This window comes from Bidens hawaiensis, unplaced genomic scaffold (assembly GCF_021521415.1).
Source record: "Bidens hawaiensis isolate Kalapana, Puna unplaced genomic scaffold, B.hawaiensis_p1.1 tig00015702_1, whole genome shotgun sequence".
Taxonomy (NCBI): Eukaryota; Viridiplantae; Streptophyta; class Magnoliopsida; order Asterales; family Asteraceae; genus Bidens; species Bidens hawaiensis.
In genome coordinates this window covers 392,367-409,266 of record NW_027492401.1, presented here as the reverse complement: position 1 = coordinate 409,266, position 16,900 = coordinate 392,367, and the positions used below count along the sequence as shown (strand labels likewise).

Below are 16,900 nucleotides of genomic sequence, written 5' to 3'. Positions count from 1 at the left end.
ATTAAAATGTATCAAGACAAGTTCATGTTGTTTGAATGTTATAATTTATAATATATTGATTTATGTTTGATTTATGTTCTTTATTTTCCCCGCTGCGCGTGCGCGATAAAATGTGTATTAATAAATATTGACACCAATAGTGTCACGAGTAATGAAACAATATGTGGCGCCCCGATGTATAATCCGCCTTTGGTCGGGGTGTTACAGATTGGTATCAGAGCTTGGGCTATTGCGGCGGCCATTTCCTGGGAACGTTGCTGTCCACGCATGCGCGAGGCTTCTCTTCTCTGAAATCGGCGAGATAGCGGAGGCATTCTATAAAAATTTTAATTTTAGTTAATATCTTGGTTTTAGCGCAAAGTTTTAATCTTATAAAGCTTGGTTTCACGGAGTTAGATACTATCAAAAGTTAAAGTAAAATAAATGATCCTAAATAAGATGAACGGAAATAAAATGAAAACGGGATGCAACGTCAACATCTAGAAAGCTAAGGTGCTGTTTGTTTTTTCAGAAGTAAAATGTCTACAGTCTGCGAACCACATCTGCGTGCATCTATAGCAGAAGAGGTGGATCAAACATTTGCAGTCTGCAAGAAGAGAAGTGTTTGTTTTTTAACGTCTGCATACTGCTAAAACTTTCAATATATAACTTTATATCAAAAATACAAAATATCCAGCAACAACTAAAAATACATAAATCCAATTTTAATACAAAAAAATACAAATTATCCAACAATAATTAAAAATACTAACAAAATCAAAATACATAATCCAAGATTAACAGGTATGAGAATCATTAGGCCTTTACAAACAATCTATAAAAAAAGTTCCGACATTAATCTCATAATCAAATCGTCAAGTTCCATCAATGTAGGCCTTGTCGAGTCTTGCCAAATCTAAATAAACAAACAAATAAATACAAGTTAGAATAACCCGAACAACCCAAAATAACCCAAACTAATGCAAACAAAAATCAAACAACATGACGCAAACTAACCCAAACCAACCCGAACTAAGATAGATAGGTACAATTTAAAAAAAAGAAAGACATACATATCTAAGTTACAAATAGATTACATACACTAAACAAATAAAGAACCAAAGTGACATCTTCAAAAACAAAATGACAACTCACTCAGGCATTTAATCAAACACCTTACATGCGCCTCAAAAACAACATGGAAACAGGACAACACTATAGAACTTGTAGAATAAAAATGACAGTCACAAACAAAAACTTCTAACCTATTGACAATAATTGCTATTAATTTAATTTTGAGATCATGCTTACCTTGATTTCTGGCAAAGGAATAGCGTGGGAGACGGGGTTGCGTAGGCACTAGGCAGGGCGGAGCAGGGGTGGATGGACGGAAGTGCAGGAGGAAGGGGGCGGAGGAGCGGCAGCGAGGTGGAGCAAGGTGGTGGCGGCAGAATCAGAGGTGGGCAGGGGCTGATGGGATTTGAGGGTTGAAGAAGGAGGTGTTAGGTTTTAGGTTTGAGAGTTTGAGTGAAATAAAGGTTGAGAAGAGGTTAGAAGTAACATGAACAACACTTTTAGGAGAAGATGGCGCGCAGGGATTTTTTTAATAAAATGTCTTCAGAAAACAAACACACTGCAGACCATAACATCTGCGCGTGGTCTGCGCGACGTAGACAGAAGGGGTCTGAAAGAGCTTTTGAGTAAAAACAAACTGCCCCTAAAATCAGATGTCGATTAAACAAGATTTATATCACATCTTATCTGTTAGCCCAATAAAGCCCATATTGTTCCACGAAATGTCAAAAGTACCCCCTAAAAGTTTGATTCTTTTACACTATACATGAAAAGCCATTAGTGCCCTCTATCTTTTGTCTTGTCCGTAATAGCAACCACTCATTGTTTGGTACTTTCATGCACACCACTTTGCCCAAAAATTATGAAGATGACATAAAAAAATTCATTTATTTTCAACGATAATAATCACATGTAGTACCTCGTGCACGACACGATTGTCTATAACGAAGTGGATTGTCAACCCCTCTCGTAAAAAAGAACCAGCTACGTTTACGTGTATTCCATAGCATTGCTCGTATCTACACACTTAACTATATGTTCTATTTGTTATTAACGAATATCCATTTGTTTAGCTAAGTGCCCTACATAAGCTATTTATATAGGCGTGACTCTTAATTTTCCATCAACTATGGCCACTTCTATGGTTTATCAGAGGATCATATCATAACATAATCATCATGTGCATATGTTTTAAATAATTCAATCATTGTCTGTATTGGTATATGTATAATGCAAGTATACTATTTGCGTTCATTTTTTAAATAAGCCTAATTTAAATTTCATTATTCATGTGAGTAGTGACCTGCAACTAGAAAGTATTATTATAAGAATGGGCCTACAGCATCCTATAAAAGGAAAAAGCTTTCTTTCATCTGAGTAAAGATGATCTGTCCAAACAGTGCTACTATTTTCCAAATCTAGAACATTGTTGTTTGGGTGGGTTTTGTGTGTGTGTGTGTGTTTTTTTTTTTTTTTTTTTGGGGGGGGGGGGGGGGGGGAGGTGGTGATACTAGTTCACTTAAACCCCCCTCCACATGTTCCCACTCATATACTACAAAACCTTTTGTTGCCTTGTTGCTATCATACCCCACCACTATATTCATTTTCCTTTTTGCTTCAACACTAATTTATAATCTCACTATTACAAATTCCAATAGTTTTCAAATATGTAACCCCATTTTTTGCACTTTATTTGCACAAATAAAAAGACACAAACCAAGAAAGAAAAAGGTTAATAAGATAGTTTCTAGGGGGAAAAAACCTGTGATGAGAGCTTCAAGAACCCATAACAGCACAATTGTAAACAAATACACCAGCATGCTCCTTAACCCCAAGAACCTTCCAATCCAAAACACCATTCTTAACCCCGGATAACGGATCCCACGAGTTAATAACAATGGCTTCACCCTCGGGCCCCCTTTGCCCACCCACAACCAAAAGTTTATCCCCACACGCTCTAAACGCTAAGCCCCAACCGTTAGATGAATCAGCCCTAACCGGAAGCCTTCCCAAAACCTCCCATAAATTCTTCTCTTTATCATACTTTTTAACCATGTTGTTCAAATACTCAACAGCGTATAATTGATTAGCAACAACCGCTACAAGAGGCGGTGCCATTACAGCACGGTTTACATTCGGGTACATCCCATTAATTTTCCTCCATTTTCGTGTTTTAAGATCAAGTTCTTCACCACAAGTTAATGAATTATTTGGATTTGTCTTATTTGTTATTCCTCCTATCACATAAAACTTTTCGTCCATGAAAAAACCCGAACATAATCTACGTGGCGTATGCATATTAGGTAACATTTCCCATTTACCACTCGTGGAATTGTATAACTCTGCTGATTCTAGAGCATTGCCGTTTTGGTCACTACCCCCCGCTACAATAGCAAGCGACCCTAAACTCCCGGATGCAAATAAACACCTAGGATGACTCATTCCCGTGCACTTAACCCAACTACGGTTAACTAAACTATACTTCCATATAGCAAACTGAAACAACTCACGCCCAAAAACAAGTAACTCAATACCAACAGCTAATGATTCTTTATCCGCGTGATTAAAGCACTCATCACAAGGAATTCTAGGCAACCGCATCCAGTTTTGACTCATTGGGTCAAACGCCTCCCATCCTCTAGGATCACAAAGCATATACACCCAATGCTCTATGATTCCTAATTGTTTTCTTAACTCATAAAGGTAACCACTGTTTATAAGTGAATTAAACCTGGAATTCAAGCAGGATAGTGAAGCGTAATCGTGTCTACGTGTCCACACGAGACAGATTAGAGCTACATCATCATATAATCCAGGAATTAGAGAATCATTTGATGTGTGATTCAGCCGATAATCATAATCTCCATGCTTTCGGTTCATCATTCTGTTTCTTATAATAAGCGGTTTGCAACTTCTGTTAAAGAGTCTTAACCATTAGTAATCTTACAGCTGAGCAATACCTAATTACCGATACCACCACCAAATGAAAACCTAATGTTTAAAAAACTGCTATATCTATAAGTCATCATCTTAAATCAACTATCCATCAACCACACTATTCAATCAATCAATCAAATTAAAAACTCAATTTCTTCCAAACTACCGAATCAAATATACGAACAGAAGCAATTGAGCAGCAGCTTGAGAATAATATTAAAATCTCACCGTACAGCCATAACGGTTACAGAGTCACCGGAGCTGATACAAAGTCCGATGTCACATCAATCAATCAATCACAGAATATTTAACTCAGTTTCTTCCAAAACACTGAATCAAATTTAACGAGTTACGAACATATAAGCGAAAGCTAAAATAATAATCGATACTGAAATTGAATGAGAAGACTAGAATCTCACCGTACAGCCATAACGGAGTCACCGGAGCTGGTAGAAAATCCGATCTCCGATGTACGGCCGCCGTGCCGGAGATAACTGTTCGCCGGAAACGTAACGGAATTTCACATATGTGTGTGTGTGTGTCAGATGGATTAGAGAAGGATAAAATGGAATTGTTTTATAATATAATAAAGAAAAATAAATAAAAGTGAAACTTGTTAAGTGGAATAAATGGACTGAAAGTGAAAAGAGGTTTTGTCGTTGATGAGACTTACTATTTCACCCCTTCAAGTTTTGTTTGTTGTAAATTACTACCTTTTAGTTTTTAGTTTGTGTCGTATGCATTTGACAAAGGATGAAGTGGTTCTTTTGCTTTTTTGATTTGAAAGAAAGTTTATTTCATTTTGACCTCTTTCTTTCTCGTTTTTTTACTTAAATATTATAAAATCAAGTATATGATCTAAGCCAAGGCACTATTGATAATTGGAAACAAAGTAAGCTGCAATGTTTGGTTTGATCAAAACTTTCTTAAGAAACATTCGTTTGTTTACTAAACCAAACATTGACAAATTGTCATATCATTACTAACTTCTATTATTAATTTATATAAAACAAATTATTTTTATAATATTTTTTATATAATTAATAGAATATAATATATAATTAAAATAGAAAAGTAAAAAATTACATAAACAATGCAAACGACTCCAGTTAGTTTGGTCTTTACGTTTTCATATGTTTTTATTTATTATGATGTTTAGCCGAGTATGCCCTGCTTGCGGTGCGCGCATATAATGTATATATGTGTGAACCCTCGGGTGGGCAAAAGTGAAATTGCACTAATGTTGACGTTATTTTACTAATCTTGTGAAAATAACGTTAAAAGTGGCGGAAGGTTAATCAGACATCATGTGGTGGCGTTGATAGCCGAAAGACAATGGCACATGCATCAATCAGCCGGTGTCCCGATGATTGAGTACTATGTGCCTTATGTCCAAGGCTTGATGCAAACTACTATCGAGCCGGGGGTCTCACTTGAAGCAGCCTCTCTATCCCTATTGGATAGAGGTAAGGCTGTCTACATCTTACCCTCCTCAAACCCTATCATAGCATTGCTATTGGTGGGATATACTGAGAACGATGATGATGATGTTTAGCCGAGATATGTAAATAGTACCATTTATTTGATTTGACATCTACTAATAGGTTGAGATCTATATAAAGCTGATTTGATTTCTAACAATCACGGGTGAGATGAATTAGGCATTAGATTATATTTATCATCATATTTGTTTCCTCCTAATTAGTTACTTAAGATGTGTATTCTTAGTTTGGTCTTTAGGTGTCCTCGCCTCTATTCTAAAGGTTGAGAATTGTCATCCTGCAAGGTATGTACATGTAAAGGTGGTTTGTTGGAGTATTTAGAAGTAAGTTAGTTTGCCGTTAAGAAAAAAGAGATATATATGACTTGAGTTTTCATTCCTAGGCCGGAATGTGTGACTAACATGATTTGGTTTCTCCCGGCCATTAGGTATAGGTGATTTGATTTCTATCAATTATTGAGTAGAGATGCATGCTAAATGTAATTTGATTGATTAGGTTATCGGAGTTATGTGTATTATTCACACGACAAGATTTCTCATAGTTATTATGACGATATATCATGATTCATGGACACGATTTGAGTTCTCCTAATTATTAGCATAGCATAGCACAACAATTTTGAAATTGCTTATTTGTTTGGCTAAGCTTCTAAACATTATTTTTTTTAATTTTTGAAAACAAAAACAATCCCTAGTTTGAAGTTTAAAATAAAGCTTTAACAACTCTTTTTTTAAGAAACAAATAATCAATTTTAAAAGCTCACTTAAATAGAGATTAGTAGGCCCAATTTGTGTGCAGTGTGTTTTGATGAATTAGATTAAAGTTGTAGTCCTTTAAAATTGGGCCAATCAAATTACTAGTCTACACCAACGGGCATAAACATTGCCACTGTTTCAGTAGCTTCTCCCGAGACAAAAAAAAATGGCGACGAAGCAAAAAGCTAAAAAAGCAAGAACCCAAAAAGGAGAAACAACTCCGGCTAAATCTAACGGCAAACATAAAGCCAAAAACGACGACGTACCAGTTAAACATCCTCCATTATTGAACGGCATTGACACTTCAAACAAGAAAAATGAGAAAACAAAGAACAAGAAGATAAAACAAGAGGATATTAATGAGAATAGTTCATCGTACCAGATTCCAATGAGCCGGGTGAGTCGTATCATCAAGACCCAAGATCCCAACATTCGTGTCACTCAAGAAGCTGTTTACATCATCAACAAAGCTTCGGTATTATTATTATTATTATTATTAATTTCATTTCTACCAAATTAGGGTTCTATATATATCTTATGTTTTTCAACAATTATTATTGTGAATTATATGTTGGTGCAGGAGAAATTTCTACAGGTGTTCACTACAGAAGCATATGCTAATGCTTTTCTAGAACGGAATAAATGTATTGACTACCAACACCTTTGTAAGTGCTGTCAGTTTCTGTGCTATTTTGTATATATGCACCTCTTTGCTCTATGTACAATTTAGGGATGAGATAGGCACCGTACTCGTACCCGAGAGTACCCGGACCGAAAATCAGTAACTTTGGTATCACTACGGGTACGGCACCAACAATCAATTATCTATAATACCAAAAACGTAATAACACAACCAAAACCAAAGAGCACGGGTAGTTAAGTCATCAGTCTTGGAAACCCAATAAAAGCCCCTACATATTCTAAACGGGTACCGAGTATCCGTACCTGTACCTATAATCAGTAAATCCGGGTACCCGTACCCGTACCGAATAGACGGATACGAGTACCGGTATGGTTACTGAAAGGGCACGGGTATTTGGGAAAAAAATCTCATCCAATGGCGAAGGTTGCTTAGGGCCTGGGGTGTCCCCGACCCCCCCCCCTGTTATTTACTTAGGAGAGTAAATTTACTCGTTTTCGTCCGAAATTTTTTATACGTAGTGTAAATTTAGCCATTTTTGGACGGAAATTTTTATACGTAGTGTAAAATTTAGTCATTTTCGGTCGAAATTTTTTATACGTAGTGTAAATTTAGCCGTTTTCGGTCGAAAATTTGAGCCCGGCCCCCTTCGTTTGTGAAATTTTGTATACATTTTGAGTCCCCCCCCCCCCCCCGGTGTCTTAGTCCAAGCTTCGCCACTGATCTCATCCCTAATGTACAACCAAAATAAGCTCTATTAACAATCATAAACTATGTATGTTTTATACTTTTTACATATCGATAGAATGGGTTGGAACAAAGGAGGTCAAATTTCAAAAACTTGCTCAAATGTCTATTTTTGATGCATAAAGCTTCCTAAGTTAGATTGTTTTTCGAGATGATTAAGACTCACTAATTACTGAAATTTGGGTTATTAGTTGTATCGCTGACGGGTCAAGCAGGTTTAATAAATAACATTGTGTTTTAACAAAAGAGTTCAAAAGTTTTCCCAATGTGTATAATCGATGCATAAACCTCCTAAATCATTTTGTCAAGATGCTAGATTAATTTTCGAGGTGAATATGGCACACTGGTTATTTATAAAAGTATAATAATTTTGGACACATGACTATCGGTTTGAGCCATTTAACCGAATTTTGTAATTTGTATTGTGAATCAGCATCGGTCGTTAGCAAGCGGAGGAGGTTTGACTTTCTTTCAGGTAACTTGTGGCACCAAACAACACAATATTACGTTTTGTACTATATTAATGTTGTTTCGCATGTAGACTTTGTTCCAGAGAAAGTGAAAGCAGAGGATGCATTAGCAGAATTACAAGCAGTAGAGAATTGAAACGGGTCTCTAGAATGATCGATGCCACTGACTCGTCTTTTGTAATGTTAGGTTGTAGTATTTTTTGTAAACTTAATGTGCATTTTGATGTTGTTAAGATTTGCTTAGTTTCATGTAGCCAAAAATTGAATCATGGCAACATTCTTAAGACTTATTATATGACGAGAGCATGACCGGTGACTGGCTTATGTGATATTACGCTTTATGCTCCTCGCCTATTGCACTTTGTCACCATGAACTGTCAATACTCACATTTCTGTGTTCTTGGCTTGCCATGTGATGATAGCATGAATTTCAGGGAAAATGTCATGTGCAAGATAGATTGTTCCTCTTTACACATTCTCGTCTTATGGTGAGTTGAGAGTGTCTACATGTTTGATCTTAGCGATTGATGGTAATGATATAACGGAACATTGTTAGCCAACGAAGCCTACATTGTCGTTTTACATGTTTTCATAATAGAGTATGACATTGGCGAAAAAGAACGCATTACTATGAGAAATCATTACTAGAAAATTCTGTACAAAACTTTCATAGTTCTCTTTTGCTTTGCATTTAGGCAACTATATTCTTGAGAAATCTAATAGTTTTAACTCTTATCAGTTATCAAACCATCCAAAAAGTTAATTTAACACAAAGGTCACCACACTCACTTGCATTTTCTCATCACTAAAAGAAAAAGAAAAAACACTACATTGTATTTGGATGGTCTTCAACAGCCCATACCCAATTATTCTTACATTTCATAACACCGTCAAAACCAGCCAAAAACAGAACAAATCATGAAAACACAAGTTACTAATTCACCACTATAGTATTAATGATAATAATAATAATCGGAAAACTCAATCTTAAACCCATTTATCTGAAACTGGGACCGACAGGTTTCACAGGTACACACGTGTCATTGCTGACCTGGCTATCAGAACTTCCAGGCCTCATCCAAATCTTCACATGTCCATCCCGGCTAGCCGTGAGGATGGACTCAAGCGAGAATATTAGACCCGACAAAGGTTCAGAGTGGACTCGATGAGCCACCAATGGTGCGAGCTTAGGGACGTCTTTTGTGCTGGGTGCCGGTTGCAGGGTGCCTACAGGGACCACACTGTCCCAATGAGATGACTGGGTCCTACTGTACGTGGGAGACCCGCCAGGTGGACGACGAAGTGGGACCACAAGTTCATCCATTGCAAGATCCCAAAGTAGAAGTTGTGTATCCTGCAGGGTGAGTCAAACTGGTCAAAAACTGGTTTTTTGTGCCGGTTAAAATGAACAGGATTGACTGTAGATTTGACCTGTAAACCCCTTTTTAACAGTGTGCATGGGTGGGTCGGTTTTGGGCTCAAAGCGAAATTTGGTTTTCAAGTTCTTGAGAACGTTTGGTTTTGGTTTGGGACTTTAGGGTTTGCCATTTGGGCTAGAAGATTTTGGCGGAAAAAAAACTATCAAGTAATTTATAAACGTTTGTAAGTTTTTAAAAATGTTTGGTTTCAGTTTTGGCTTTAAGTTATTGAACACGTTTGGTTCTTAAGTCTAAATCGTTTTGTTAATTAATAACTAATTGATTACTATACATATGGGCTAAAATATATGGGTTACACTGTTTATTAAACTTTTAAAAAATACTTAAAACTTTAAAATCAAACATGAAAATCCATAAATTAGATTCAGTTCACTTTTTTCGGTTTTAATAACATGCAAAACCGAAACCGAAATTTGGTTTTTAAATCATAAAGTTAAACCGTTGGTTTTTGTTTAAGTTCAGTCATTTCGGTTTGATTTTTTCGTTTTTAAATCATGCAAATCAAAAATGAAAACATAAAACGAAACAGTCGGTTTTGTTTGGGTTCAGTTATTTTGGTTCGACCTTTTCGGCTTAATTACAGTACATTTAATTTTACAAAAACATAAAACCAAACTGTCGGTTTTGTTCAGGTTCGGTTATTTCGGTTCGATATTTCTTTCTTTGTTTTTCAGTTTTAATTACATGCAAAACTGAAACTAAAACGCAAACTCGGTTTTTACCAACACGTAAAATCAAACCCTTGATTTTTGAGTTCGGTTATTTTAGTTCAACCTTTTCAGTTATATATCGATTTTTTTGGTTTCATGCACGCCCCCAAGGCCCCCTTTCTGTTCTTTACTATTTCACCTAATGTGCGAATAATGATACGAAAAGTGAAAAAAATACAATATTTAAATCTATGAACTGAACGATTTAGAATGCTGTATGCATTAATAATATACCTGACCAACCGAACCAAATCTGTATACTGCATTTTCAGATTCGTCTTCTGACGTTTGTGGAGGCGACCAATACGGATCAAAAGCAACACCACTAACCTGCAAGTCCCATCTAGTCCAAATTAGTGAAAACAATCCTTCATGAATTTAATATTGTCATAATCTAAATTGACCCATTTCTAAGTCAACGGCGGAAATGTCCCACCCATGAGTTATGACCTTCTCCCCATGCTACTACTTTCCTATCTTCCATACTCCAAACCTGAACCAGATCATCTTCTCCACCCGTCAATATGTACTTTCCATCCGAACTGAGTATAAAAAAATTAAGAAAAAAAAACTTATTTACTTTATGCTTTATGAAGAAAAAACACAATTCAGAAAAATTATGATAGTTTTACCTCCAGGCACAACAAAAAAGTGCACTATAGTAACTTTTGCCACCACATATCAGTTGTTCGTTTATAAAATCAAATACCCGTAAATACCCTGTGTAAGAAAATAATATAAAACACAAATTTTGAAAAAAACTAAATGAATTATATGTTAATAATTAACATTTAGCTTAAATGAAGTTTACCATCTCTGCCAACAGTTGCTAAATATCTTCCATCAGCTGAGAAAGCAATTGCGTTAATAGGACCTTGACAGATATGCCATCTGGCAATAGGGTTACTCTGTTTCACAAGATATATTATATTAATTAGTTTAATTGTAATTGTGATATTTATTATGTGTGTTATTATCAGGAAAAGTTTGGTTATGTACCTTACTAGAACGTGCATGTGCAACCGAGAATTGAGTTTGATCCTTGATTACAGGGAATGTAGAATCAGCAGGACCGTCTTTGCTCTAAACATTTTGAAAGAAATAAATCAATTAAATGAAATTCAATCAAACGCTATAAAAAGCATTTATGATTAATCTGAGGCTTGCCTTCTCATAAACATATAAGTTTCCATCAGCATGTGCAGCAACAAAAGCACCATCGCGTTCGGGTATCCAGGCAACACTAGTGCATCGACTGCTTAGAAAAGACCATTATAGGTTATGTTCGTGAACATTCATTTATACTCGTTTATGTTTGTTCGTGAACGTTCATTTGTGTTCGTTAGTTTAAGTTTGTTTACGTTCATTAATATATACATTCAATTCTTTTAGGCCCATTACAATTTAGTCTAGTTTTAGTAAGTTTTTCGGCCCAACACACTGTTGTTCACGTTTACTTTTAATTGGTTTTAGCTCAGTTATGTTCGTTCGTGAACTGTTCGTTTATACTGTTAATTAACGAACATAAACGAGCAAGAACATCTTTGTTTTCTTAGCAAACGAACACAAGCAAAACAACACCGGTAGTTTAAATGTCTGCGTTTGATCGTTCATTCGGTTGTAGACTTGTAGTTAAACAAAGACAAACATGCTCTGCTAGTGTTCGTTTACAGCCCTAAATTTCAGCAAATAGAAGTTACAATCATTCTTTAAAGCTTTTTACTTCACATGATAGAACTGTAAAATATACTTACAACACAAAATAATGTAAAAGCAGTACACTTTATACAGTCAATATCAAACGCATCTTGTATCTAAAAAAATAAAAATTACCAAAAAGGGAGATCCCGATTGTATTTTTCTTGAAATCTTACCTGTTGTTAAGTGCACCATCTTTGTTATAATGATGAGCACCAACTAGCTTCTTTCCAACATCTTGCAACTGCAATCCCAAAGACCCCGAATACACTACAAACAATAAACGCTACAAAATAAGCGAAGAACCTGATAATAAGAATCCCATTTAAAACATGGAATTAGAGAAAAGTGTTATTTACCATCTCCTGAGTTCAAGCCAATTAGCAAATCATGACCATCTTTTGATTTTGAATCAAATGCATGGCAGATAGGATTCGAGTTGCCAAAACTAATTGACTTTATCGGGTCCTGAAACAAACATATTCTGTTAGTTAAAACTTAAAACTCAATCCAATTATCCAAATAAACAAATCATCAGCCATCAAGTTGCATTATGATTACCTTTTCTTCTGAATTGAGCTCTGTAATATACAATGTATCTCCTACATTAAATATCAAATAACTCCCTTTACTATCAGGAGTATTTGAACCAATTGTAGAACTTCCATTATTATTACTCAACCCGCTCACATGACCAATTTTACTTGCTCCACCATTAGCTTTACTACCAGTCCCATTTCCTCCAACAAAGCCAAGCATTCGACTCCCGTTTCCACTGCTTCCTAAGAACTTTGATGTCACATATTTCACTCCACTGCTTGCAACACTATAACTTGAGCTAGGCTGCAAAGCAGGCAAACTTGAAGCAGCTTGCGCTGGTTGATTCTTGAGGTGTGCTAAAGTTATCTAAACACTCACAAAAACAAAGTTTCATCACTCAATTTGCAACAATTGTACAAGACACATGTTACTTTGCATCAGGAAAGGTACCATGACTAACATTAGGGAAAAAAAATTATCGCTTATTTCAGAGTAGATATTATTGAACGTTGAGGTAAGCTTGGGTTTATCTTATCAATATCAATTATCAAAAGCTAATGCCTAATGTCAGAAATGAAATTATGGCTTGATCCATGAGTAAGCCAGGTCTCTGTTATCAATATCAATTATCAAACGCTAATACCTAATTTCACATTCAATTACGATTTCAACTACAAGTTTCACATAAACGTATATGAATGACAGATTGACAGCTAATTGACCCAAAAATATACGAATTCGGATAAAATCTAGCCGCAAAATCTGCAAATATTGCTGATCCTTGATTTTGCAATTAGGCTGCAAAACAGGCAAAATTGTTGCAGCCTGCACCGGTTGATCTTTTAGGTGTGCTAAAGTTATATAATCACTCACAAAAAGTAAGTTCCATACACTCAATTTGCAACAATAGTACAATAACCATCTCAATTTTGCATCAGAAAATATATCATGATTTAACACTGAAATTGAAATTATAGCTTATTACAGAACAAATATTGCTGATCCTTGAAGTAAGCTAGGGTTTCTCTTAAACCTAATGTCAATTTCCAGATTGAATATTGCTGATCCTTGAGGTAAGCTAGGGTTTGCTCAATCAATATTAGTCATCAATCGCTAATACCTAATTTCACATCTACGTATACGAATGATAGCTAATTGACCTAAAAATATATGAAGTTGTATATAATCTAGACGCAAAATCTGCAAATATTGCTGATCCTTGTTTACTTGCAACACTATAGGTTGAACTAGGCTGCAAACCAAGCAAACTTGCTGCAGCCTGCACCGGTTGATCCTTGAGGAATGCTAAAGTTATCTAATCACTCACAAAAGGTAAGTTTCATACACTCAATTTGCAACAACTGAACAATACTCATGTCAATTTGGCATCAGAAAACGGTACTATGATTAACAATGAAATTGAAACTATAGCTTATTACAGAATATATATTGTTGATCCTTGAGGTAAGCTAGGGTTTCTCTAATCAAAATCAATTATAATATCAAAATCAATTGAAATCATAGCTTATTTCCAGACTGAATATTTATGATCCTTGAGATAAGCTAGGGTTTGTCACTCTATCAATATCAATTTCAACTACAATATCACATCTAGATGCATAATTGATAGTTAATTGACCTAAAAAAAACATGAATTACAATAACTGTGAGTAAGAGATGATTAATTGATTACCTGAGTGATGGATTTGGCGAGTGCGTAGGGAAGTAGAGACGAAGGATGAGTTTTATCGTGTTGAAGCTTATACCTACCTTCGGGAGTTTTGAAGAAGTTTTTTAAACCTAGAGATTGTGCGGCGGTGTTAGAAGTAGAAGAAGATGCGGTGGTGGTGGTGGTGGTGTTGGTGGTGGTAGAGGCGGCGCCGTTATTGATCATGGCGGCGTTGACTTGGAATGATGATCGGAAGGAAGGTTCATGCCATTGGTGAAAGAAGGTTTTGGACTTTGAAGTTGCAGAAGGTCAATCTGCTGCTGCAATAGACGATGCTTGCGGACGCACCTTTTTTTCTTTTTCTTCTATTTTTTTTAATTAGTTAGTTTTATAATAATTATTTGTAATTTGGATATGAACTAGTATTCGCGGCGGGTAGGTTAATACGTGTAGAGCTCAATTTCAACAGGTGGGTTAAGACGTGTAGAGCTCAATTTCAACAGGTGGGTTAAGACGTGTAGATCTTGATTTTAAAGGCTTTTATACTGGCATAAACACCACAAAATAATTCACTTTGAACTGACTCCGTCAAATGAGTATGAATAATCTATAATAGAACTAACATGCTTTATAGTAGCAGTTATAGATATCATGTCTTCCTATAATACACAAATAATATAATATAATATAGCCTTAACATCATAAAATCCTTATAAATAGGAGCGTATACCAGACTGTGAACTTTATGATACAACAGATTACCGCTAATCAATCTATTTAAGCCCATGTTATGGTGTATGCAAGTGTTAAGAGAAAAAAGATACGAAGAGTGCAAAATATATATGTTGACTTTAGAAGTTAAAATTGGAATTTTAAAAATAATTGAATTAGATTAATTCAAGAACCTTTTTGCATATGGATGGGAATTAATCGGTTGGTATTCTCTATGTATGCAACAAAGTAATTCTAGAAAGCTGACTTCAAATGTCAAATTGACAAATTTCAAAATTTGATCCAAGCAATGAGAGGTTTAACCTTAGATAAAAATAATATTTGTTGAATTTAAGTTCACCAAATAAAACCTTATTCGTCAACAGATCAACCACCGAATTGGTGATGGTTGAAAACTTGGTTATTGGTGGCGTTTGTTTGTATATGTTGTATATGTTTCACAGTTGATTTCAAATCCATAAGTAAGCAACTCAGTATACCAGAAAAAAAAGACCAAAAGACAAATGCTATAAGCCACCAAAGAACCAATTTTAGTTTCTTGATTGATCCAATTTTGAAGGCTGTTGATGTTGTTGGCTGTTTGTTGGTCATTAAACTTATAGCTGCTTGTTTGTTAATCATTATAGTATGAAAGATAATACGTTTTAAAACTTTGTGTAAAATGAATCAACAACCCATTCAGTCAGTAGTTTATATTATCAAGTCATGATGGTCGTGTAGTCGTGTTTGGTTCGCCAATGTTATAGTGTATCTGAGTTCGGGTCCAACATCAATCTTACATTAGCTTACGTGTTTGGGTTTGAATGAAAAGCTGTGATTTTATCGGCTCGGTGCCATAAGTCCAAACAAAGGTAAAGACCGATAACGTAGATAGCACGCATCAACCTCAAACAAATAGAAGCAGTAATGAAGTCATATGGATAACAAATCGAAGCGTCTCTCGGATGAGACGCTCATCGTCATCGAATCAACAACATAAACCATATAAGAAGCACAAATTGAAGTAAAAAAAATTATGTAAACAATATCACAAAAGAGGCTCAGATAAAGGTCGTCGATGATGATGACAGACGAGTTGGATTGGTTTATCACTTGTTTCAAAAAATATAGATTGTAACTAATATTCGTGGTCGTGTTTTGAATGAGGCTAGAAATTAGGAAAATTGATTTTTATTGGTCTCAAATATTTTATTTTTGTCGACGATGGTCTAAACTTTCATTTTGGCTAGCAACAGTCTCAACTTTCACATTTGTTTCTTCCATCAGGCCACGACTAACCAAGTACTAACTCCGTTATCTCATTGTTGACATGTCCATTCTACTTGTCAAAAGAATATGACATGGCAAGCTACGTGGATATTAGTTTATACTTAACACTTTTACATTCATAATCCCCAATTCTCTAACCTTTCATTCACAATCAAAATCTCCAATTCTCTCAAGCCCTAATCATATCTCACTCCTTTGGAGGCGCATTGACAGCGTAATTGTTCCTCTAAATTTTAATCGAATTCAAAACCCTAATCAAACCAAATCACAACCCATCAATTGGGTTTCAGTTTATGGGATCTGGGCTATCATCTTTTCTCCTCACGTGCAGCAGCACCACCTCCGTTTTGGCAGCTCTGCCGAAATCCAGTCTCGGCGAGTTGCCGGAGAGTGTGGTGGGTTCTGTTCTGGTGTACTTAAACCCACAGGAGATCTGTAGACTTGCGTCTCTTAATTGTAACACCCCGCCCCTCGCACCACCAATATTGTCCGCTTTGTCCACGAAGAGCTCACGGATTTGTTTTTGGTTGCCCAAAACGCGTTGGTGATGTTAAGAGGCTGGACATTACTTATGAACCAATGATCTCTCTTGTCCACGGCCGATGTGGGATAGCCTAAGAGTGAGACGATGTTGTGTTTACCAAGGGTGTTACAGACAACCCCCCTTTGGACTCATCGTCCTCGATGAGGCGTGTCCCAACATCCAGAACGGCACAAGAGTGGCTCTGATACCACCTGT

The 16,900-nt window shown here is 35.9% G+C and overlaps 2 protein-coding genes and 1 pseudogene across 4 annotated transcripts; 1 reads left to right on the top strand and 2 right to left on the bottom strand.

The window, feature by feature from the left end:
* Nucleotides 1–2,604: 2,604 nt before the first annotated feature.
* LOC143549607 (F-box/kelch-repeat protein At5g60570 pseudogene) lies at nt 2,605–4,768 on the bottom strand (annotated as a pseudogene). 2 transcript variants are annotated; one of them, XR_013138166.1, is made up of 3 exons: nt 4,410–4,768; nt 2,816–4,320; nt 2,668–2,688 (listed from the first exon to the last, which is right to left on the bottom strand). The product of XR_013138166.1 is annotated as an F-box/kelch-repeat protein At5g60570 pseudogene, transcript variant X2 (transcript). The 2 variants fall into 2 exon arrangements; XR_013138165.1 differs by having other exon boundaries at nt 2,605–4,320.
* A 1,610-nt stretch (nt 4,769–6,378) lies between these two features.
* On the top strand, nt 6,379–8,380 carry LOC143549586 (DNA polymerase II subunit B3-1-like). Its single transcript, XM_077040463.1, has 4 exons — nt 6,379–6,722; nt 6,828–6,912; nt 8,068–8,109; nt 8,176–8,380. Exons 1-4 carry the CDS (start codon nt 6,414–6,416, stop codon nt 8,238–8,240), a joined length of 501 nt encoding a protein of 166 aa, XP_076896578.1. The 5' UTR covers nt 6,379–6,413; the 3' UTR covers nt 8,241–8,380.
* A 532-nt stretch (nt 8,381–8,912) lies between these two features.
* Nucleotides 8,913–14,512, bottom strand: LOC143549606 (putative catabolite repression protein creC). Its single transcript, XM_077040476.1, has 11 exons — nt 14,185–14,512; nt 12,513–12,857; nt 12,311–12,419; nt 12,128–12,221; nt 11,421–11,508; nt 11,253–11,336; nt 11,065–11,161; nt 10,886–10,973; nt 10,690–10,795; nt 10,488–10,583; nt 8,913–9,458 (listed from the first exon to the last, which is right to left on the bottom strand). Exons 1-11 carry the CDS (start codon nt 14,383–14,385, stop codon nt 9,102–9,104), a joined length of 1,665 nt encoding a protein of 554 aa, XP_076896591.1. The 5' UTR covers nt 14,386–14,512; the 3' UTR covers nt 8,913–9,101.
* Nucleotides 14,513–16,900: the final 2,388 nt, after the last annotated feature.